The sequence below is a fragment of the Mizuhopecten yessoensis genome, unplaced genomic scaffold (genome assembly GCF_002113885.1).
Source record: "Mizuhopecten yessoensis strain PY_sf001 unplaced genomic scaffold, ASM211388v2 scaffold11177, whole genome shotgun sequence".
Lineage (NCBI taxonomy): Eukaryota > Metazoa > Mollusca > Bivalvia > Pectinida > Pectinidae > Mizuhopecten > Mizuhopecten yessoensis.
The window spans coordinates 195975-220274 of NW_018408918.1; the positions used below are offsets into that span (position 1 = coordinate 195975).

At 35.3% G+C, this 24300-nt stretch overlaps 1 protein-coding gene across 1 annotated transcript in view; it reads left to right on the forward strand.

Annotated features, from left to right (window-relative positions):
• Positions 1–24300, forward strand: part of LOC110440280 (leucine-rich repeat-containing G-protein coupled receptor 5-like) — an 86753-nt gene that overhangs the window by 25692 nt on the left and 36761 nt on the right. Inside the window, exons 2-3 of the mRNA XM_021483254.1 lie at positions 20187–20258; positions 23196–23267. Coding sequence (XP_021338929.1) covers positions 20187–20258; positions 23196–23267 — 144 coding nt within the window. The remainder of the gene's footprint in view (positions 1–20186; positions 20259–23195; positions 23268–24300) is intronic.

A 24300-nucleotide genomic window follows, 5' to 3' on the forward strand; every position in this document is an offset into this window, starting at 1 on the left:
GCGGGAATAATGTTTTCTGAGTGAATGTCAGTGTAAACTGTATATATAACAGGTTAAACTGCTTTGATTTTATTTCGACTATTGATAAGGTGTTTTATTATTTATTGTTTATATTTTATTTATTTTGAGCGGGGGCTCTGCTGACTTATTGAACAGACACTATATAATTATGTCACTATGAAAATATTACTGTCCGTTGTGGTTGGATACTGTTTTTATCACTATCAATATTATAAGCTGAAAACATGTACATGGTTACTTGCAAAACACCAGCAAATAAAGAAACGAAACGAAACGCTTCTTTTTTAGAGTAAGGATTTCCTTTCAGTGTCTATCAAACTTTGTATCAGTGTAGCACAACGCGGTGCTCATAAATGTCATCTTCTATATTGGGCCTGAATAGGATCGAAGGATTAACTTCAGTAGGGAAACAATTGTAACACTGATAAATTTATTCCCAATAGACCTAAAAGGATATGGGCGTATTCACAGCATATACGTTAGTTTTGTAATTAAATTAGTTATTCCACGGTCTTAACAATGTCTGTACCCATATAATTGTTAACACATGAAAAAATATACATGCACAGCTCCGAAACACGCAGATCGTAGATCAATAGCCCCATGGCATTCAGCTTCAGAACGTAATTTGGAGAGAAAAAAATTCAAACTGGAACATTTGATTGGAATTCATCTGAAATAAGATTACGCATGGGTTTTTTTATATTAGAAATGGGCAAATAGCGGTTTTATTTTTTCTGTTTGTATTTCGGGGCCTGATTAAATCTGCAAAATTTGGAAATTGGAAAAATCGATTTTAATTTTACAGCAACTGTTCACAAAAACACACAATGCTGAAGAGTATTGTGAGGACCATGATGAGATCGACATTATTCAAGAATATCTACAACTCAACAATTAGTTTCCTTTTGTTTTGAAATATTTATCATTTCGTTATTTTAAACCACAACCAAGCTTTGATATAAGCTGATAACAAACCACATTACGGCTATTGGATTGAACACCAAACGTTTAACAGAGAAGACCCGGAAATGTCAACAACAGCTATGAAAGTTGTTCCTTAAACAATTCAAATTATTTTTCTAACAATAGCTTACAACCTATTCTTTATAGACTTTTGTTGACGTAAAAATGTGGTCATATAAACCTGAAAAAATGTTAACCGAGACGAATTTGAGATAAATATCGTTTCTCATGTTGGTATAACCACATATTCAGGGAAACACAAGTCATTAATTGTATCATTAAATATGTAATTATGATGTATCAAAAAAGATGGAACATAAGAAACTCGTCAAGAGAAAAACGCTGAATTTGGTTGGGAGCATTTTGGCGTTACAATTGAAGTGACGTCACATGCTAATGTTGACCTGCTGGTTTTTTAAAATAATAATGCCAAGTCGTTATCGCAAATTAGCGACATATTTATAATCCAGCCAATGAGAATAAGAAATAATTGTGCATTCTAATACTTATTAGAAGGTAAAACATTTATCACACAACTGATCCATTTTACTGTGTCATCCGGCCATGACATAAATATGGTATTACACACGTGTCATAAAACCTAAAGGAACATATTCCTACGCCGCTACTGGTACTACTTTTATTTACTATACCACGTGATACATTTAGTGTTAGTTTTATTGATATGAATTTGAGATGTTTATTTTGTCATTTAAAACTGTTCATTATTAAAAACAATTCTGGAACTATTTTGCACTGCATGGAACGACAATACTATGATCGGAGTCCTTTGATTTAACATAATTGTGTTTGAATGCTTGTTTTTCAAATTATGAATGTTATGTGATAAATAGAATCTTACATTCGTATCCATGTCATATTGAATTCATTCAACTCGTTCAATAATTTGATATGGCACCAGCCTATATTATTGAACTCGTTTAATAAATTCAATAGGACATGGACACGATTGTGGGATCCTCTATATATTAAATGACAGTATCCATACTTTACGTAGAAGCGACCAATGCATCTTGACAGACATCTTGTTGATTTTGCCTCCTGTTTCATTATTATTTCATCGACAGATAAATTGCTCTTTGTAATAACAAATTGTCTCTCGATGACGCTGGTTGATGACGGCCATAGCGCCAATATCGAGATGTAAACGGGTCAAGCGCGGGGGGAAATGTAACTTGTCACAATTAATTTCTAGTCTAAAATTAATGTCAGGAACGCGGCTTTAACCAGCTTTCAAAATACTACAGGAAATTGATTCTAACATATCAGTTTGATGTCTAAATGTAATCATCGATTAATTTTACGTAATAGGGCAAAACGTTGGGTTTTTTGTTATCATTTTATGCATGTTGATGTCAATTGATGTTAATGGTTAAACGTTATATTGCATTCTGTTCACATTTCCTGGCAAAAGCCACGAGTTATGACAACCCATGCATCATTATGACCCCATTATGTCGTGAATGACGCAATGACTTCAAAGGAATACTATTTTTACAATCAAAATATTTAAATTAATTTTTTTGTGGACATAAATATTTCCGATATTTTTAAAATGATTTTTCCTTTAAATATCTTTTTATTGACCGATTTCTTTTTTACTTTAACTTATAAAATATTTACCACTGATAAAATGAACGATTTAATTAATGGAGTTCATATATTTATTTTGCGTAGGGCTGCACCGATGTATCGCATCGTATGATATCGTATCGTGATACTTTCTTGTTTATCGAATTGTTTTGTTTAGCTCGTATCGCGATACACTAAAAGTACTTAATTCATCAATCAATTTTCATCACACTCTAAAAAGGGGTCCGTGTATTTTTTAATCCTTCAATAAAGATGCTAGAGTATTAGAAATTATACAAACATGTTTTGATAGTATTTTAGTCTATGACAAAACTTGATAAAATCACACTCACTAATTATGAAGTTGACCTTTCAAGCATATATTTGTATCGTGGAACGTATCGTATCGTAAACATCGTACCGCGATACGTATCGTATCGTATCATGAGGAATGCGTATCGTTGCAGCCCTAATTTTACGACATGGTAATGTACCGCCATTATTCCCTCCTCGATGCCATTTTGTCCGTCATCAAATTCTTTGGTTCCGTTATCGGAGAGCAAAATGAAATCTACTCCGTGATAATCATGGAATTCCTATTTGGTTTGTGTTTGTTTATCGGGGGGGNACTGTTTCCTTTCGGTATCAATTTTCAGCTTTTGTCTTTTCTTTGTGTATTGAAAATGTGATATATGCTTTGACACTTCATTTTTCTGCATTCTCATACCACAGCTAGATATACGTTAGGGGCTGATCATATTCCGGACCGGTCTTTTTTTCTAATGGCTAAACTCAAGTGCCTGTGCTCATACATGTCCTAACAAACTGTAAATACGCTAAATAATATTGTTTACATTCGAGTTGTTAGATTCGTTATCTCAGCGTTTGTTCTAATACAATATTTAAATAGCCCCGCCTAGCCTAAATTGTTTTACAGCGACCTCTTTAGAAGCAACACCACGGAGCACTAGTTTAAGCGCTCTTCAGAAGCAACCCCACGGAGCACTAGTTTAAGCGCTCTTTAGAATCAACACTATGGAGCACTACTTTAAGCGCTCTTTAGAAGCAACACTAGTTTAAGCGCTCTTTAGCAGCAACACCACGGATCACTAGTTTAAGCGCTCTTTAGAAGCAACACCACGGAACACTAGTTTAAGCGCTCTTTAGAAGCAACACTATGGAGCACTAGTTTCAGCGCAAGGAGCAGTGCTTATCGATACGTTTGATGCGCCAGTCCCGGTCAGGCTTTAGGAGATTACATATGTTGTTATGTATGGCTTACCCGGGATATATTGGCACACGTAGTCTCATTGATTAATCAAGTAAAAGTGATGAGAAATCATGTAAAGACCCACGGTAAGACATGATATATGAGGTATTTAGGTCATGTGGCGTGTACGATATAAAGCCCACGATCGGGTATGCAGATCAGGTGCGGGGGTGGTTAAATCTGCAAACTGGTGACGTATATATACAATCCGGATAATGTCACTTCCACAATGATGGCGGTTTCGCTTTTTGATTTATCGTATTTTGACACAAAAAGGCATACTCTTCCTAACAAAGCCCTATACAGAGTAGGATGGGTATTCGGAATTAAGCCACCAGGATCTAGTAGGGAAATATGCTATTTTTCTATTTGTGATATGAAGGTCAATGTGTTTTTTTTATTTTGCACATTAGGGTGTCTTGTAGTTTTGTTGTCACTACCCAAGTTCTCGGTGTGATGACGTAAGATAACTTGGATCTGACCTAGATTTACATGGTGGGTGTCATCGATAAGGCAGAAGACGCTTATCCGTCCGGAACATTTGGTCATACTGTGTGTTTTTAAGGGCCTCTCTGCTTTTTTATTAAGTTACCAGAAAAGTCTTCCCGTTTATATTTTGCACTTGTTTTGTCGATTTTGAGTTTGAATGTTGATTTTGTTGACAATTCTGTACCTTGTTATTTTGAAGCCTCCTACCCTTTAAAAACAATATTTCCCCACAATATCCAAGCAAAAGATATTGGTTCCAAACATTCACTAGCCGTAACTCCAATTCTACCCGTTAGTTTGCTTCGCTGAATTATTCATCATTAAGTGTTATAAATTGGTTGTCTACAAGGGAATGTGTAATGTGTATCCATGAATGACAGTCGCTTTCCATTCCATGGTGGCTCTATTGACGAGTATCGACACTTTCTGTCCAGAGTGGGATTGAGGAAGTTTAAAGCTATTTCCTAGTCTAATTTAATATATTTGATAAAGCATCACTTTTCTTCTGCCATTTCGAATATCGTTATGCATTTTTGAAGATAAAAAGCTTAAGTGAATTTTATATGTTCCAAACACCCAAGTCGCTATTTTGAGAAATGTAATTGTGAAATTCCAACGTAGAAATAATTCTGTGGAGTGCATGTGTCTTCATTGATGATGTTTTGACATTATCGACGAACGATGTTATAGTTTAGAATGAAACAGTCAACCTGTATGACCTATAGCGAAATTTGCAGCCAGTTCAACAATAAATGAACTGTGATATCGAAATTTGTTTCCGACCATTTTTCTGGATAATTTTGATAATTTTTCATGGAAAGTCAAATATCAAGACCAACTAGGGTCCAACGCATATATACAGAATACATCATACGTGATACGTGTAACTTGAATATGACGGTCCAGGTAAATGTGAAATATATCTGGGTAGATAGATAGATATGAAATTATATCTAGACATGGCAGCCCAAGGTAGATAGGAAATATATCTAGACATGGCAACCCATGGTTGATATGAAATATATCTGGATATGATAATCCGATGAAGATATGAAATATATCTGGGTATGTCAACCCAAGGTTGATATGGTATATATCTAGACATGGCAACCCATGGTTGATATGAAATATATCTGGATATGGCAACCTAGGGATGATATTGAAAAAAAAATGGATACGATAATCCGATGAAGATATGAAATATATTTTGATATGTCAACCCTAGGTTAATATGGTATATATCTGGGCATGGCAACCCAATGTAGATATGACATATATCTGGATATGGCAACCCAAGGTAGATATGACATATATCTGGGTATGGCAAACTAAGATAGATATGACATAGATATGACATATATCTGGATATGAAAACTCAGGCTGATATGACACATATTTGCAATACATATGGATATTGCGGACCTAGGTCAGCAAAATGCTTGAGACAGAATTATTTTACATCTACATTACGACCTACAATCGGGTTCCACAAATGTTATCTCTTCAGAAAAACATCTTACATCGATTTCCAATGTTGTGTTCTCTATTTGCTGTTCTGATATTGGTACTGTATATATAACCGTTTCTCCTGGAGATGACACTCCATAAATCAAATCTAAAAACGACAGTTTATTTGATAACGCGGTCGTGTGTCCTGCGTAGCGTTAAATGTGATTTCACACTCGTGCCTGATGGCGCCCAGATGTTTGTAATGTTTTCTATGTCGATTCCGCATCAAGGAGCAGATATCAAAAAGTAAAAAGTGTCTTGCTTTGTTTTTATCATGTTATGCATGTTATTTGCATATTGACTCAGTATTTTAACTGTGAAGGATAGTGGTCTACTTACCCCACCGCATGATCCTTTGAGGTGACTAATTCCGAGACTCTAGCGCAGGTTCAATCTGATATTAACGTGACAACGCCTTGGATCTCTACTGCTTCTCTATTCACTTAGTGCAGTCTTGTCTCCCGAGGCAGTAATGGTAAGCTTCAGCTAGTTTGGTACTGCTGGTTAGCTTTGTGATAAGGCGTTCTATTTTGGATACCCGGTAAGCTAAAATGTCCGTGTAGATCTTACTCAATTAAAAAATATCTATAAATAGAAACAAATTCTGGTGATAACCAAGAAATAAAATAAAAAAAGCTTAAGGGGAGATTTGTTTCGTTAAAGAAACAAACTTTCTGTTCCAGAAACTTTATTCGAATTATTGATATATTTCTTTAAAAAATTGTCCCTTTTTTGTACCCTCACGTTATAGTTCAGAAAGAAAAGTACCAGACAATTTAACCTGGTTTTACGTCTAATAAGGTAGATATTTAGGTGTCGTTACAGCGCCTCGGTCGCTGTTCTGACGTGATCATTCTAAGATTTCTGATAATGTCAATGCTCACTGTGTGATAAGGGCGAAAGCGTTTTAGATAAGCCGTATACTGCAATTTATTTAAAAACTTGTCGGCGTCGTCAATCATTTCCAACTTGACGCACGTGTCACAGCATCTGTCGGTAATACGTTTTCGTAATATTTGTTACATATTATAGCAAACGCATCTCCTAAGAGCCTCTTCAAGTTTCCAAAGAATAATGAGTTTATTTTTTAACAATATTTTTATTCCTTCCGACAGAAGTGTAAAGAAGCTGGAAGCTCATATACATGTGTCTCGTTGTGCGCTGGCGTACAGTGATACAGCAAACGCTGAGCTTGCATTTTCCCTCTATTCGTGAATGTGCAGACACCCCATTAAAGGTCAATAAACCTGAAATGATTGGTTTACAAAATAAAAAAGGAATATGTTATATGTACCACACTGTTCACGTGTAGCTTGCTAATGCAGTAAAACTGTTTTCATTTATGTATAGCATTTGCTTTTAAATATAAGGTTTTCAGCTGCGCACCAAAGTCCGCGACTATTTTTGTTTTATCTTTTATTTTTTACCTTTGTGCCAAATCCTTTCCCTTATGTCAATGAAATAGGTTTAACAATTTACGTAGTGTATTTGATATATAACATAAATTTCGATAAATAATCTCATGTTAGTTTTCTTTTAAAAAAAGGAAATAAATTTCGTCATCTGTATTTTTGCATGAACAACAGGGTAGATCCTTTCAAGTGAATTCCTAAGTATCAACAAAACCATAGTTCGGAATAAAAATCGTAAATTTAGGAAAAAATATTGACAAAGTGTATTTTTACATGGAGACCTATGAAAAAGTATCAGGAGAATAAGGCCAGGTGTTCCAGAAGGGCAGGCGTCTTCTGTTTAACGGAGGTTCGGTCTTCAAAAATAAATTATTTATTTAAAATTTTTAAAAGCACCAAAGATGCTTGTGTTAAAAACGTCTATATATCGATAGAACAATTTGTTAATTTGTCCAATCCTTAAATCTATATATATATATTCTAATTGTTCTGTGTACGCAAAACCACTGACCTACGACAAGTACCTGGCGACTGCCCCACGTAGGCCTCGAACCCGCGACCCCGTGGTGGAAGACTAGTGGTAGCAGACATTCCAGACGCCTTTACCACTTGGCCACCGCGGCCCCTAACGAAAATTAAGGCCAGACTTAACTCGTACACAATTAACATAGACTGTGTCCCACCTATTCATATAATAAATTAGTACTTATAGAAACAATGTTTCTAGGTACTGTAAACAGTTAATCATTATAATAGCATAACATCTCCTCCGTCTTATATAATCGCATTCTCGCTATCGTTCAAATTCGAGAGAAATAATTGGTACACAACGTAACAGTAAATTCGACGGAGCTTCTTCAAAGTACAGATACCACTGTCTACCGGCATTGCTATTGGTCAGTTTCGAATGCCGGGAACCAATCAAATAGCTAACCTTGATCCATAGATTGTTCCATGATCTATTCAAAAATCGCAAACGAATATTTGTGACATCAAGATCTAATCCCTGGAATTTCGAGAATGTCCTTTCCCAGACATAAAATGCATGCATACAACACGTGATAAACGTGTCTGTTCCTGTGGATCAGTCAAACCCGGTGTTTAATCTGTCACGTGGCACAACATGTCAACGACACTTCAGAAAAAGCTTATTTAATTCCGTTGTTACGACCTGAAACTCTGAATTTTCATCTAAATTGCTGACATTTTAATTTGTAAACTATAGTAATATTTGTAGACACGGCAATATTCGTGTCTGATAAAAATACGCTCAGATTCCTTGAAAAAGGAGATTACTGGAATAAAAATGGACACAAGAATAGAAATCGTATATTTCATGTCTGATTGCGATCTAAACCTGGTACCGTTGTGGACCGACATGACCCGATTTAGGTCGGTTTTTTTTTCAATAGCTATAATATATTGATGTTTTTTGGTAGAAAAATAAGATACATTTTCTGTCTTGGAATACAAGTGTCGCTGACGCGTGAATTAAAACTATATCAGTTGTGCTTGGAATTTACATGTCATTTATCACTTTCCAGAGCCCATTTTAAGATTTTTAAGACACGGAAAGTATAACAATGTATAAATTTAAAAAAAAGAAACAATCCAATTAAGCAATGAATTTTTAAGCAAATGTTGTCATGGTCCTATAACACACATTGTTATTGATGACAAACTAAATAAAGCCCGGTATAACCACTAAATTCAATCCCAATCAGTGGCGGATCCAGAGGGGGTTTTGGGCTTCGGGAAACCCACCCACCCACCCTTGGACATTTGGTAACACTTAATTTAAACATTATGTCCATACGTGATAGGTAAACTAGTCTGATATAACTGATCAGGATGTCTTGGTCAATGTTTATTTTTCATTTCCATATTACCACATATTCATCTCAGTCCATAATTGTATGGCATATGATAATCAAATTTCTTAAATTGACCCTTATGACTCGATGACATTCTATCAATATACCAACTCTTAGGGTTTGATAGGATGACGAATCCTGTTCACCATATATAAGTATACTGTCTGCAAAGTATATCATGGCAATTTGTTATTAGAAATCATTCTGTAATATATGACCGTCTACGACCACTAGCCCTCCACCACTTGGTCAAGGTTTTATGGTCTACGTGAAGCAGTCGCCAGGTCCATTTCGCAGGTCGATGTTTTTCTCCAGGTGCTCCGGTTTTCCTCCACCACCAAAACCTGACTTGTCCTTAAATGATTATAGCTGTTAATAGGACGTAAAGCACAAACCAAACTTTATCTTTTTGATACATTTGATGTTGACCCTCCCCGTTCAAGTAAGGAAAACCCCTTTAGCTTAAAGCATTGGGCTGAAGAGCCAATGGTCGCAGGTTCGAGCCCCAGCGATGGTCCTATCTTTATCACTATTCCTCGTCCTATTACAAATACATGATAGATAGTCACTAGAAACGCGGAGAAAATGTATCCTACTTAAAATCAAAATCGCAGTGATGCAAGTATAAAACAAATGTTTTCGGACCTGTCAGTGGTTATCAGTTCAAAGGAATAAAAATCCGTATCTATATATTTCCGAAAAACTATGCAGAAATACAAGAATTAAAGTGCCTTCAGAACTATGACGTGTCATTTACAACTTTGGAAAGATATTCACTTTAACTAATACTACATGCATATGATATTCTTTGACTACATACAAATATAACCATCATTTCAACCTTAAGGACTGTGAATGTATTTCTATGGGATTTTCTACATTACTAAATAACAATCTCTAATCTAGTCTACAATCTACCAGTACACTAAATGTGTTGTTTCAGATGATACTTGATACTGTATGAATGAACTATACATGTTATTAATCTCTCTGAAGGGGATTTGTTTAACCTAAATTGATAATGTGTTGTTGGACTGGGGTCAAGCCTGTTTACAAGCGGAGCGATTCAGTGCACCAACTGATGTTAGTATACGACATCTGATATAGCGATCTATTTATCCGGAATCAGTTGACGTCATACAATGCATAGCTTAACAATTTATGTAATCAGGCGCTAACTGCTAATCATATCACTTCTGGCTAAATAGTTCCACATTTTGCTAAATAGCTTCACTTTTTGGATGCCTGTGTGTGTGTTAAAAGTTTATAAAGTGTTATATTTACAATGGGACTGCGCTTTAAACCGCACCTCTCTTCACAGGGAACGACGTTGTTTGTTTTATTTGCTCCGTCTGTTTTTATGGTTTTCTGTTTTTTAACAGAATTGAGTAAATACTCTACGGGATACACGTGTCTAAGAAATATATTCGAACTGTATTTGGCTGTTTATTGGGAGATATCCTGATGTGTCACAGCTAATTTTGAACATGCTGTCACAATCAATGTCTGATATATCGGAACATCCTCAAATCGGGACAATCAGACGTCAACCGTTTTACATATCAGATGCCACGAAACTGTACACGACTGAAGCGTAGTGTATTCTAGATGACAGTGTTACACGGAAGTAGTTTTGTGATGAATTTAATTTGTTGTCATACAACGATCGAAGTAGATTTCCTCTGATAGCGATATCGTGTTCCGGAATGGAAAAAAATATCTATAAAGAATGTGAGATAATAAATTTGTGTTTCTGATCAATACTTCTTACTGAAAGCGTTGTTGTCATAGCAACTTGTTATTTTAGGAAACTTGACATTTTAACGCTGACCTCGGCGACCAAACAGCAATACTTTTCATCAACCATGAACATGCAGCAGAGTTTACACACTTGTAACGAAAATTATAAAAACATTTAAAAAAAAAAGACGTGTTACTAAAAGTAAACGAAAACATTTAAAAACAAAGAAAACTAACAATAAAACTAACAATTGAAAAAAAGAACAAAAGAAAACAAGGATGTCAACAAAACCGTGTTCCGAACTCAAAGCGAGGGTAAAATATGATAAATAACAATTCAAACGGAATATCCTTGAAAGTATACAAGGAAAAATGACCAGGTGTTCCAGAAGGTTAAGCATCTGCTTCATTTGTTAAACAAGTAATGGCACGTTTTCAAAGCGAAATAGGTGTAGTGACAACGAAACAGGTGTAGTGACAACGAAATACCAAGGCGAAATAGGTGTAGTGACAACGAAACAGGTGTAGTGACAACGAAATACAAAGGCGAAATAGGTGTAGTGACAGCGAAATACCAAGGCGAAATAGGAGTAGTGACAACGAAATACCGAGGCGAAATAGGTGTAGTGACAACGAAACAGGTGTAGTGACAACGAAACAGGTGTAGTGACAGCGAAATACCAAGGCGAAATAGGTGTAGTGACAACGAAATACCAAGACGAAATAGGTGTAGTGACAACGAAATACCAAGGCGAAATAGGTGTAGTGACAACGAAATACCATGATATTTTGTTGTTGTTGGGTTTTGGTTATATTCCTTCATGCATTTGTTAGACTGTGAAGTGGTTGTAGATTATTATTTCGGTTAAACATACTCCCAAAGTGTATACTATATAGTTTTATTGGCTATGAAGGATGCTAAGAGATGAGTCCTTTTCGTGGTAGTGTGTTGATGCTATGGTTTATTCCGTCCTTGTGTGTTTCTATGATATGATACATTTTGCTATAATGTAATGACAGAAACGTTCTGTTTTGCCATGGTAAGTCAACGCTGATGCAAATTTTGTCCATAAGTGTTGACGTTGATGTTTTTACTGTCCTTATATAAGTACCTACGCCTGGTATATCCAGTCCCTATGTCACTGAGAATTAAACAGAATTATGAATTATGCATATTGTTGAATGCAGTTATCAAAGACCCATTACAATATTCAAACTCAGGTATACAATTATGGTTGTCTGTGTACTGCACGCTTCTTTCACTGCCGCAAAGACACCATACTACTCGTAGAAATTCAATTTTTATATTGATACAGATTAATCAAGAAAAATATGTAATAATATAAACTCAAAACATGGTTTTTCATTCTCGTTCTTCCATTCATAAATGCATTGATAAGGATTCAATTTCACCTTTCTCAACTTTAGCATTTGGGCCTTCATCTTTGCCGATGAGATTGTATTCATCGACATCCATGTATATACCGTACACTAATAAGTATGCCTTTCTTATACTCCAAACTGACATTTCCGCTAACAAAAAACACAGTAATTTTGATGTGTTTTATGATTTATTTTTTTTCCAAATCAATTGAAAGGTTTAGCAACATTAATCCTGGTACAGTACTGTAATAGAATTCAGATGATTTTTAATTCATTTTGATATTTGCCACATGGGGACGTTTGTATTTGGGTGAAGACAGTAGCGGTTCGTCAGATCGTTTCATGTTTAGCACGGTTGACGGACGTCTTGGCCTACTGTGGCTATCCGTGCGGTCCTCCTGGTCACCTGTAAACAAACAAGGACAAGACAGGTAAATACAGCTTATCACACCTGTACTCACTTGAGGCTATTGTCGTTCAAACAATAAGGCAAGGATAGCTGTAAACATGCTCCTCATAAGTCATTACGTATCGCTCTGTGTTATCTCCGCCCTGTTAAGCTTATGAACACGGCATGGACCTATCAGTACTTAAATCCAGTATATGTTGAAGCGTATGCTCAAACATGTTAGTAACGTCTTTTTCAAGCCATCAAAAGCAAATATCAAGGGAATACTAAAGTATGAAGCAAAACAAATCCTTCCCAGGTGGCTCATAATTTCAAAGTTAACCTTCACACACCTTTTAGTAGAACAGGTATATAAATACGTTACTTTCGCTTCAGGACTGCGTTTAAGTAAAGTAAGGTGTTTGCAATATTCAGCAACACTATGACATCAGAAATCTTTGAGGCTTGAATACCATTGAGTCATTGCAAAGAGTCATCGCGGCAAAAGGACGCGAAACACATATAAATGTATTAGTAAAACTATCGAATGCATACTAAATACATTGGTGTTTTCAGGGATTATATATCCACATATCACTGAAAGTCAAAAACCTTTTACCTTTTATTTCAGGAAGAATAAAATCATCATTAAATTTTCAGAAAAAGTTATGTGCGTCACTTCCGTATATGAGAGAGGATATTTCAAGTCGAAAATACAAGCTAGTGACGTAGAATTCCTTTTCACGGTTTTAATTGGGTTTTTTGGTACTCTTTTCCTTAAGGTAGCACTACCACATTTTAGCACTATAAACACAATTACGAAGTAGGCAATTTAGATCGATTGTGTTTAATTCTATAACAAGTGTTGGTGCTTTCCATAATCGTGATTTTCTTCAGATAAGATTTTCCCTCGGTCATTGCCGTTATTTAACAACTTCATTGGCCTTATTCATTTTCCTGTCTGCTAGCACCACTTGAATTAGTTGCCATTTGGCCCTTTTATTCAGCTGGCTATTTATAGTAATCATTTAACTCAGCTTTCATGAATTGTCGGCACAGCTAGTCAGAAATTGGTATTTTGAGAACGTTGTATCGATTGGTATCCGCCAATGACCGCCTGAGGAGTTGTAAGCTTATCCCTGTCGTCACAATTTGGCGAGAGGAAATTTCGAAACATGTCGTAACATTTGTAATAAATAACCTCTTAAAGAAACCAATTGGAACCTAGAGAGTATTGTTTTTGCAGCCTTTGACATTTGCGTATCTAGCATTATATTATACGACGTATTTGGTAGTGAGTTCAGAAAGTTTGCTGATGTGAAAAATTGATGTGGCTCTAAAAATGTATAACTCCAGAATTTGTATTGGGTCATGTGACGAAAATTTCTGAGTACTTCAAAAGAAAAACGACTTTATTGCAGTTTAATGGTAGGCAATCTCACGTTTATGCTTTTTGGTAGCTAGATTGAGGAGTAAATCAAACAGTGCCCAGTAAAGTTTCTGCTCGAAATCTATCATAGATATAGCCAGTCCTCTTAAGTACCTACTCTTCAAGGCTGCGATAAATGTTTTCCAACGTTTTCTGCGTTTTATCATGTCGATGTTACTTTGCCGATATGGTTTTGTTTATATCAGTTCATGCTTTTATGTGTATGCCCTTATTTGTGTTAATTACTATCTTAGGATATGTGGCAATGTTATTGAATTTGGTAATGTTAAAGTTTATGTGTCGCTATGGATACATTTGTTAAGGTGAGTTTATGTGTCTCTATGGATACATTTGTTAAGTTGAGTCTATGTGTCTCTATGGATACATTTGTTAAGGTTAGGTTATGTGTCTCTATGGATACATTTGTTAAGGTGAGTTTATGTGTCTCTATGGATGCATTTGTTAAAGTGAGTTTATGTGTCTCTATTGATACATTTGTTAAGTTGAGTCTATGTGTCTCTATGGATACATTTGTTAAGTTTAGGTTATGTGTCTCTATGGATACATTTGTTAAGGGGAGTTTATGTGTCTCTATGGATACATTTGTTAAAGTGAGTTTATGTGTCTCTATGGATACATTTGTATAAGTGATTCATGTGTCTCTATGGATACATTTGTTAAGGTGAGTTTATGTGTCTCTATGGATACATTTGTTAAAGTGAGTTTATGTGTCTCTATGGATACATTTGTTAAGTTGAGTCTATGTGTCTCAATGGATACATTTGTTAAGGTGAGTGTATGTGTCTTTATGGATACATTTGTATAAGTGAGTTCATGTGTCTCTGTGGATACATTTGTGAAAGTGAGTTTGTGTGTCTCTATGGATCCATTTGTTAAAGTGAGTTTATGTGTCTCTATGGATACATTTGTTAAAGTGAGTTTGTGTGTCTCTATGGATACATTTGTTAAGGTGAGTTTATGTGTCGCTATGGATACATTTGCTAAGGTGAGTTTATGTGTCTCTATGGATACATTTGTTAAAGTGAGTTTATGTGTCTCTATGGATACATTTGTTAAGGTGAGTTTATGTGTCTCTATGGATACATTTGCTAAGGTGAGTTTATGTGTCTCTATAGATATATTTGTTAAGGTGACTGTATGTGTCTCTATGGATACATTTGTTTAGATGAGTTTATGTGTCTCTATGGATACATTTGTTAAAGTGAGTTAATGTGTCTCTATGGATACATTTGTTAAAGTGAGTTTATGTGTCTCTATGGATACATTTGTTAAGGTGAGTTTATATGTATCTATGGATACATTTGTTAAGGTGAGTTTATGTGTCTCTATGGATACATTTGTTAAGGTGAGTGTATGTGTCTCTATGGATACATTTGTTAAGGTGAGTTTATGTGTCTCTATGGATACATTTGATTAGGTGAGTTTATGTGTCTCTATGGATACATTTGTTAAGGTGATTTCATCAGTTTAAATGATTACATTTGTTTCAATGAGTACCTGTGTATAATGGAGTACATGTGCTTTTAATTATGCTAAAAATTGTTTATCTGTATATTCATATAAGTTTATGTAACTGTTTATTGTCTACCTCCGAACAGTCCTGTTTACTGTGAATGAGTTGTCGGTGTATGTGTTTATTGTCTACCTCCAAACAGTCCTGTTTACTGTGAATAAGTTGTCGGTATATGCGTTTATTGTCTACCTCCGAACAGTCCTGTTTACTGTGAATGAGTTGGCGGTAGATGTGTTTATTGTCTACCTCCGAACAGTCCTGTCTAATGTGAATGAGTTGTCGGTGTATGTGTTTTTTGTCTACCTCCAAACAGTCCTGTTTACTGTGAACGAGTTGTCGGTATATGTGTTTATTGTCTACCTCCGAACAGTCCTGTCTAATGTGAATGAGTTGTCGGTGTATGTGTTTATTGTCTACCTCCGAACAGTCCTGTTTCCTGTGAATGAGTTGTCGGTGTATGTGTTTATTGTATCCCTCCGAACAGTCCTGTTTACTGTGAACGAGTTGTCGGTATATGTGTTTATTGTCTACCTCCGAACAGTCCTGTTTACTGGGAATGAGTTGTCGGTAGATGTGTTTATTGTCTACCTCCGAACAGTCCTGTCTAATGTGAATGAGTTGTCGGTGTATGTGTTTATTGTCTACCTCCGAACAGTCCTGTTTACTGTGAATGAGTTGTCGGTAGATGTGTTAATTGTCTACCACCGAACAGTCATGTTTACTGTGAATGAGTTGTCGGTAGATGTGTTTATTGTCTACCTCCGAACAGTCCTGTTTACTGTGAATGAGTTGTCGGTCAGCACGACCAATAGTACATATACAACAGGCATATGTTTGCATGCTCGTACGTAGGTATAAATAATGAAAAACTGTTATCAATCGCTCGCCATATATCATTATGGCAATACCTTGAGATAAAAACGATATAAAATATATGTTTTCTCTCTACTTCCTAAATACCCTCGGTTTCCTAACACCGCTGTTGACAATACATTACTTTTGCCTTAATGTTGAACATTCGCCCAAATGGGAAAGTTGTTGGATTTTCTCTACAGGTTGGGACATACCAATGTCATAAAAAATGGTAGTTGTTTTTACTTGCTTAACGTTCAGCATTGAGATTAATCTGATTGAATACGTCACTGTGACAAACCATCTAGTCACTTGTTACAGACCCGAGTCGGTACAACGCCTTTCAACTTTAGTGTGAGCACTCTGTAGTCTAAGGTGGTAATCATATCGGTGTCACTGAACCCATTACATTACACTTGACGAATCAGTCAAAACATTTATCAAATAAAATAGTAATAGCGAGCATATGGGGAAAAAAAATTGTAACGTGTCCGTATCAACTCGACGCATTTTAAAAACACCATAAAACAAACACAACAGCTTTGTTACAACCATTGTGCTGTACCAATGCATGTAACAGTCGACGTCGCTTCAAGATTTTCAAGATTTTTATTTCACTCAGACACACATAATATGTGTAACAAGAGGTCATGTATATATAACATAGTTTGAGTGCATGCCAGGCAACATTCTATATCATAGCATCACTTGTGACGTGATCCTAGTGGTGCTCATTGTTCCGTCCCGGTGGTAGGGCTCCGTTGGGCGGGTTCATTTGGGGTGGGGCTCTATAGGGTTCCCCATCGACGAATAAAGTGTCGTAACTGAGGGTAGCCCTATTGCCACGGCGCTTCTGTTCCCTCATTATTGGGTACAAAACGGCTCGTCTTTGGGCAATTTCAGGAGGGTATTGCCGCTGAACACTGAACTCCGGTTTATCTCGCAGCTTGATAGGAGCTTCTTTGAGGACTCGTTCCAAGTCATTGAAGTTGGCAAATTTGGCAATTATGCTACGAGGCTTGCCGTCACGTCGCTGTCTCAGGCGGTGTACGTTGTCGAATGATATGCCGTCGGGATTATCTACTTGTAATTGATCCTGAATAAATGATCTAAGAACAGTTTCAGTGTTTTCAGTATGACCCTCATTATCCGGAATTCCTGAGAACAGCAAGTTATATTTCATAGAATGCGTCTTTAGTTTCAGGAAATTTTCTTTCATGTCGTTGTTGTCTTTCCTTAAATTTTCATTTTTTTTCTCCATAGAGCAAACACGTTCCTCTAAATTGTAGTGGTGCTCCTCCTGTTTATCATTTACACCTTTGTTCTGTTCCGCTATTTGTCGCACCTCTATTATTTCTTGTTGGAGGTTTCTGATACATTTTTCAAAATTGTTCACTTTTTCATTTATTTGATCAAGTAGGTCTAGTTTTGGCAGGATTTGGTCCAGCTGTGCAAGTCTCNAAACCGTTGTTGTAGTGAAACTTTTTCTGCATGCTATTAAGCTTGGTATCGATAGCTTGTCCTTCCCATGACACACACAATGTTTAGTACGAATGTACAAATACACAGAGAGCCAGTTCATCGTCTGTTTAACTCTACAAGTCATAAGCCCATTACTTAAATGGTAATTGTCTAAACAATGTACAATAATTGTTATGTGTTTTGTCTCCAGATAATTGTGTATAATCCCTCTACAAGAATTTTTTATGATTTTTTTTCTAATTATTAAATACTGTAATTGAATAATTTTTTGATCAAATTTTCGTTAATCAAACCATGATTTGATAATTAAACTCTGTCACGTTTAATTTGAAACATTGCACATGATATTTATCAAATCAAATAACCTTCAAATAAATTGTTTTCTACAATATCGGTTTTGGTGAATTAATGCAATATTTAATACAGGGATTAACTAAAGGTTTTGTCAAATTTTCATTGATCTAGCCATGTTTTTTTTTTTTTTTTTATTAAACTCTGTCACGATTAATTTGTAATGCACTTGGCATTTGTTAAAAAAAACATAGCCTTCAAAAATTGCTATCATTATCACAGATTGATCTGCTTGGTAAAGAAAACATGTCAGCTACAATCCCAACCAACTATATTTACGTTTATACTGAAAGTTTCTCAATAAGAATTTACCAGAATAAATTGCATTCATAGGGCTATGAATACATTTTGATCAGTGTCATTTTGAAACTCCTCATCCCGCCTCCAATAGCGTGAGACATCTATTAAAAGCAAACATTCTTGTGACGATAGACTGTTCCAGAAATTTCGTTTACCCTGATGACACAGCTGCTTCAATATAGAAATGTAAGGGATTACCTATAACTATTCATTCATAACTAACATAAAAAAGTAAATGTATGTACTGAACAGCATTTTTCGATGTTCATACTGGTATGAACATTAATAAAAATGCCGTTCAAATCCTGATATTTTTACACAAAAACCTTAACCCCAACAGATATTTGAGGTAAAATATTTTATGTGAAATAATAGATTAATAAATCAGATCCAGAGTCCATTCTTCACGATTTTAATTCAACGTTATTAGCACATAAACATTGGACTTATTTGTGTACCATTTTCCTTCCATTTTTAGCGATTTTTTCTATTTTAGCTGTTTGGTTTGCAAAAGTCATAATGTATAGCCGACACTTTTTTTCTCTCTCATTCCTGTGAGTATATGACAGAACTCTGTCCAGGAGTTCCAGGAGAAAGGAGTGTTGGACATTTTCTTCTTACAGCCCATATCACATGGGTGACTTCACACTTTGACAACAGTTTGGACGTCACGCGGAAACATTTAAATACCGCAATGCGGAAATTGCCACACATTTTTTTTGTGGTTTCTCAGCGTTTTCTGGTGATTGGAATGACAAAAAAATACTCTTTCATGCAAAAGGGTGTGCAATATGGAAATTCCACCCTAAGAAGTTTCAAATGTGGGCAAAACAACAAGCCTCGGGTTTTACTCAATTTGAAAACCCCTTGGTTGGAATTTTCTTATCTTACACCCATGTGCATAAAATAATCTAGTATTCTTTACCAGTGAGATACGGTTTACTGTATCCATGCGTTACCGTTTTAGATATGTAAAGAGGTTAATATACGTTTAACCATATCTACTAATTACCTCTCAAGGTATATTTGTATTTGATTACTCGAATAATATAATCTTTACCTACCTTGAGGGTGTGACAGAGATACCTCCTACCCGAGGGCGATGTTTCTCGGTTGTCTAACCCGAGGCTCTGCCAAGGGTTAGACGACCAACAAAATCACCCCGAGGGTTGGAGATTTTCTCTGTCACACCCTCAAAGTAGGAGATGATTATTTTTCTCCAATCCTATTATTTCAGTCACAACTCCACCGACAGAAGTCTGCCATGTTTGTAAACAAAAACACATGTAGGGTATGAATATGGTCAATTATTTTTGATGACGTCACAATTACCGGTGACACATTTTATTGACGTCACAACTGAACACATGCTAATCTCCCCCTAGGGGATTGACAAGCTGATCTTTCCTGGCTAAAACGGGAGACACATTTGTGAAGGGTGGGAGAACTCTATTTCTACGTCTGTCTTTTATAGGTAATAGCATTATCTTGTTGAGGCCTCAATAAGATCTATAATGATATTATATCCTGGTTTTTTTTTTATTGATTAGTTTATTTATTCATTTATTTTTGTTTTCTTTTTTCTATTTACAGAGACCTGAGAATGAATAACATATCCACTCTTCCTGACTATGTCTTTGAAAGATATACGTACCTAGAAGATCTGTAAGTATCTGTTTTCACAGGCAATGGCCATTACACCCTCACTTTAAGTTGACTATTTAATCTCACAGTAAATGTTAATACTAGATAACCCTGATAAAAAATCTTGGACCTAGAAAATATAACTTTCGTTTCAGTTGGTAATAAACATGTTTCAGCGATGAAAATAAACATTGAACCAGGAAAAGGTGGACGGTTTTTGCACTCTCTCTCGTGTAAACAATGAATTTGCATAAGTTAATCTGCCGAAAATCCACCGAATATTTATTGCAGTACAATAATGAATTTTAAGCATTGTTTTATCCGAGACCTTTTTTCAATCCTTAGTACATGTATCTCTCTATAAAAAATATTATTTGTACCCATTTCCATACGTATGTACCTAAATGGTTATATACTGTAGATGACCTGTTCAGCATATATCCGTTTAAAGATAAAAATCAGTCGGAACAATTTACATGGCAATAAAACTACTTAAATTCCATGAACATGAGAACATGAAAACAGTTTATTTTGGCAAAACAGTTGTTCGAAATAAAACCAATAAGGCTTATTTTGATCAAATGTCATGTACTTCTGGCACATCATTACGTCGACTATTGATTTGTGTTTTATTCCTGTAATATTATTGCTGGACTTTGAACGAACGTTTTCTACCAAACATCGTTGATTTGGCGTCTTAAAACGTGTGTTGACAAGACGGCTACAGTACATGAACGTCTCCTCTTCTAACACACTGGCGTGAAATGAGTAAAGTACACTCAAACGTGAATGAAACCAATGCCCCTAATACACTAAAACGTTGTACCCCAACATTTAAGGTCATTAGAGACGGCATATCCTTCAGTAGGAAGGCCTTTGCATGTCAACAAGGCATCACGTCTCGTTAGCGGCAATGGCAATGCTGTCACGTAGCTGCAATGCCGTGACATGTCAGTTTACACTGACGTATTTTACAATCAATTAGGTCATCTAGCCCAACCTTTTCCTGAGTATGGAATTCCCTTTGATCGACATATTTAGTATCTCCCTGTACTAGTCTCGAAAAGTTACATTGATTTTATCTCCGGCAAAAACCGGAAACATGTGCATCTAATGAGATACCCCACGGAGTGTTTCAGTTTGGTTTAAAATATGCATGTTCATTGTGTCGGATAAGTAAGGTGTGTTTATTCGTTTATTCGCCATTGCCATGTTTATTTTCAGAGATGCCGTATTAAAATGTATATATATCTTACGACAGACGTATTCCTTTATCAAAAAGACATAAATTGCATAAACGTTTTGTTTGATAAAAAGCGTTTTATTTAAATTTGGAAATTGTTCACTGTAGATTATTTCGCTGTATTATAAATTTCAAAAGTATGTCAGGCACACTTAGTGCTTGTTCAAAGATCTAATGTAATCTAATACATTAGAAGTAATTGTTATGAGATGTCCTAACAACTCTATAATAAGGCACGGCCTATTTTCATGCTTAGCAAGGAATCCCAGGCTTATTTTCAAAGTACGCCTTTTTTATAGGAGCCTTATTTTATAATTTATTTAGGCAGTTATCGCCTACAATGGCATATTTTCAAAAAAAAGAAAATAAGATGGTATACCGTACTAGTCATCGAAAAGTCACATATAAACACTTTTTGGTTGTGTAACATGAATTTTTTCTCAAAGATGTTATAGTTTTTAACTCAACTGAAAATGTGTTTTTTTCTTTTTCAAAATTTATTTTCAATGCCGGCATATTTTTAAAGAAATAACAACAACTTATTATCAAGATTTTCAATCTATTACATACAATAATGGTGGATAGATATGAAAATGAAAGCTTCATAATTAGAAATCCTTAAAATTTTGATTTACGTTGGAAATTGCTTAATGTATATGAAATATATCTTATGAGTATATTCTTACAACTTCAATATCAAATGAATATGATGTATTGTATCCGCCTCTTTAGATATCTAGCACAAAAGGACTTGGGGCGTTATTGGTCATATTTGGCCTCATAAAAAAAATCAACTTGAATAAGTTACCAATTTCAGTTATAAACATAATATTGGCTAATTGGGTCTATCTTTCTTACATATTTTCCCCAATACGCATGCGTCGATGCCCTACCATAGCAACAGAAGTGTGTTGTTATGTAATAATAGCCAAAATAAGTTGTTTTTGGACAGTTAGCATGCATAAATGAAAGCCTCCCCATGTGAAAAACAAAAATTTGTTTGTTGCATGCGGAGTCTTTCAAAAATTTAAAAGTGTTAATTTTCTTCAAAATGGTGAATGTTCAACCAAATAGCGTACAACAGACGATACTCACACGTTTTATTGGAAAAATGCGGGTTTATGGCTCTCTTTGTAATGCCATATCTCCTAAACAGCGATGAATTTGATATCTGATATTTGCACACTTCATTTATTCACGAATACGAATATAACACTTAATTCAAAATCCCCGATGAGGCCAGAAATAACCCTTAACGACCCTAGTCCTTTACTTTCATAAGATATATCTATATAAATTAAAACGATCTTTCAAAAATTTGGTATACCACCTAATATTTCTAGAAATATGTTGATTTTTCATACAACTTTCCGCTGTTTAAGAATATTAGTTTAAAATAAAAGCTAAACATGAAAGTGTTTTATTTAGAAAAATAATATCTAACCATAACATTTATTAGGGACATCGTGAATATTGTCATTGCGAAAATACACCCATGAATTGAAAGAGAACTAATTTCAGGAATTGCTCTATTGGCAGATGTCAAAAAGCAGCACTCTTTATTGTGAATAAAGTAGCATATATTAGTATATAAAGTATATCGTCTATTTGGGTGTTTGAATGGAGAAGCACGCTCCATTGTGGACAAAATCTGTATATATCAATATGAAGTCTTCCGTCTTTTTAAATGCTTTCTTTGCTATATTTCTCCTCAGCCGTCTTACCAGCAACGTTCTCGTGGATATGTCCGACAACGCTTTGCATGGCCTTCACCGACTCAAATCCCTGTAAGTATGCACAACAATACCATAGACAGCATTGTTTATTCTAGCGTGTGACATCTGAAGATTAGAATCGTATGGAGTTCAAAAAAAATAGGTCACTTTTTACTGCAACTTAAGTTAGAACCAAAATCAAATAGGTTAAAACCGATGTTGAACACACAAGGAGTATGCAATGATGATTCCGGTCTGTATTTATATGTAAGAAAGTCGTGAATATTTCTTTATTTTTTATCCAGCAGTATTATTATTTTTTTCATTTTTTTTCATTTTTTTTTTCTTAATTAATTTTCATACCTGTATTAGGTATTCTGAGTATGCAATATACACTCAGTTATTGTATTGATATATTTTTCAATAGGAAAGATTTTCTTGCAAAAAGAAAAATTATATCATTGTAAAAAACGACAGTTTGTTGACCAAAACCAAAGAATTAGGAAGACTTCAACCTCCATCTCTATGAAACGTGGACAAAATATAAACAGAAGGAAAACAGAAATGAAATCTTTGGGGAAAAGGTAGAACGATAATAAGACACATTCTCATGAATACGCATCTTTCAAAACCTTGTGTTGTTTATTTGTCCGTGACGAATTCCGTGAATATTAAATAAACTGAGAAATACCAGCATCGTTATTGGGGGAAGGAAGGATGTAACAGTCAAGAAAGGGACATTTTGCGGTTGCAAATTCGAAATTATTACGCTTATCTTACTGCTTCGGAGTAAGCTTTCCATGGTGATCATGTTGAAAGTACAGACCGATGTTGACGAGAAACTTCCTATAAAAATCCAAAATTGCAAAAGGCTGGATACGCAAGGTATACTGTGCTGAACCTGTCATATAGCCTTATCTTACACGATGTATCACTTCCCTCCAGTTATTAAAGACTTGTTTGGTGACATGCGATACTAAGTAACCACATTTGATCATATCCGCTGCAGATTTATTACAGCGCTGGATTGCAATCTGATCAGATTTCTGACTCTATATGAGTTCTCACAAAAACAAAGTTTGATTTTAATAAGATACACAATGAA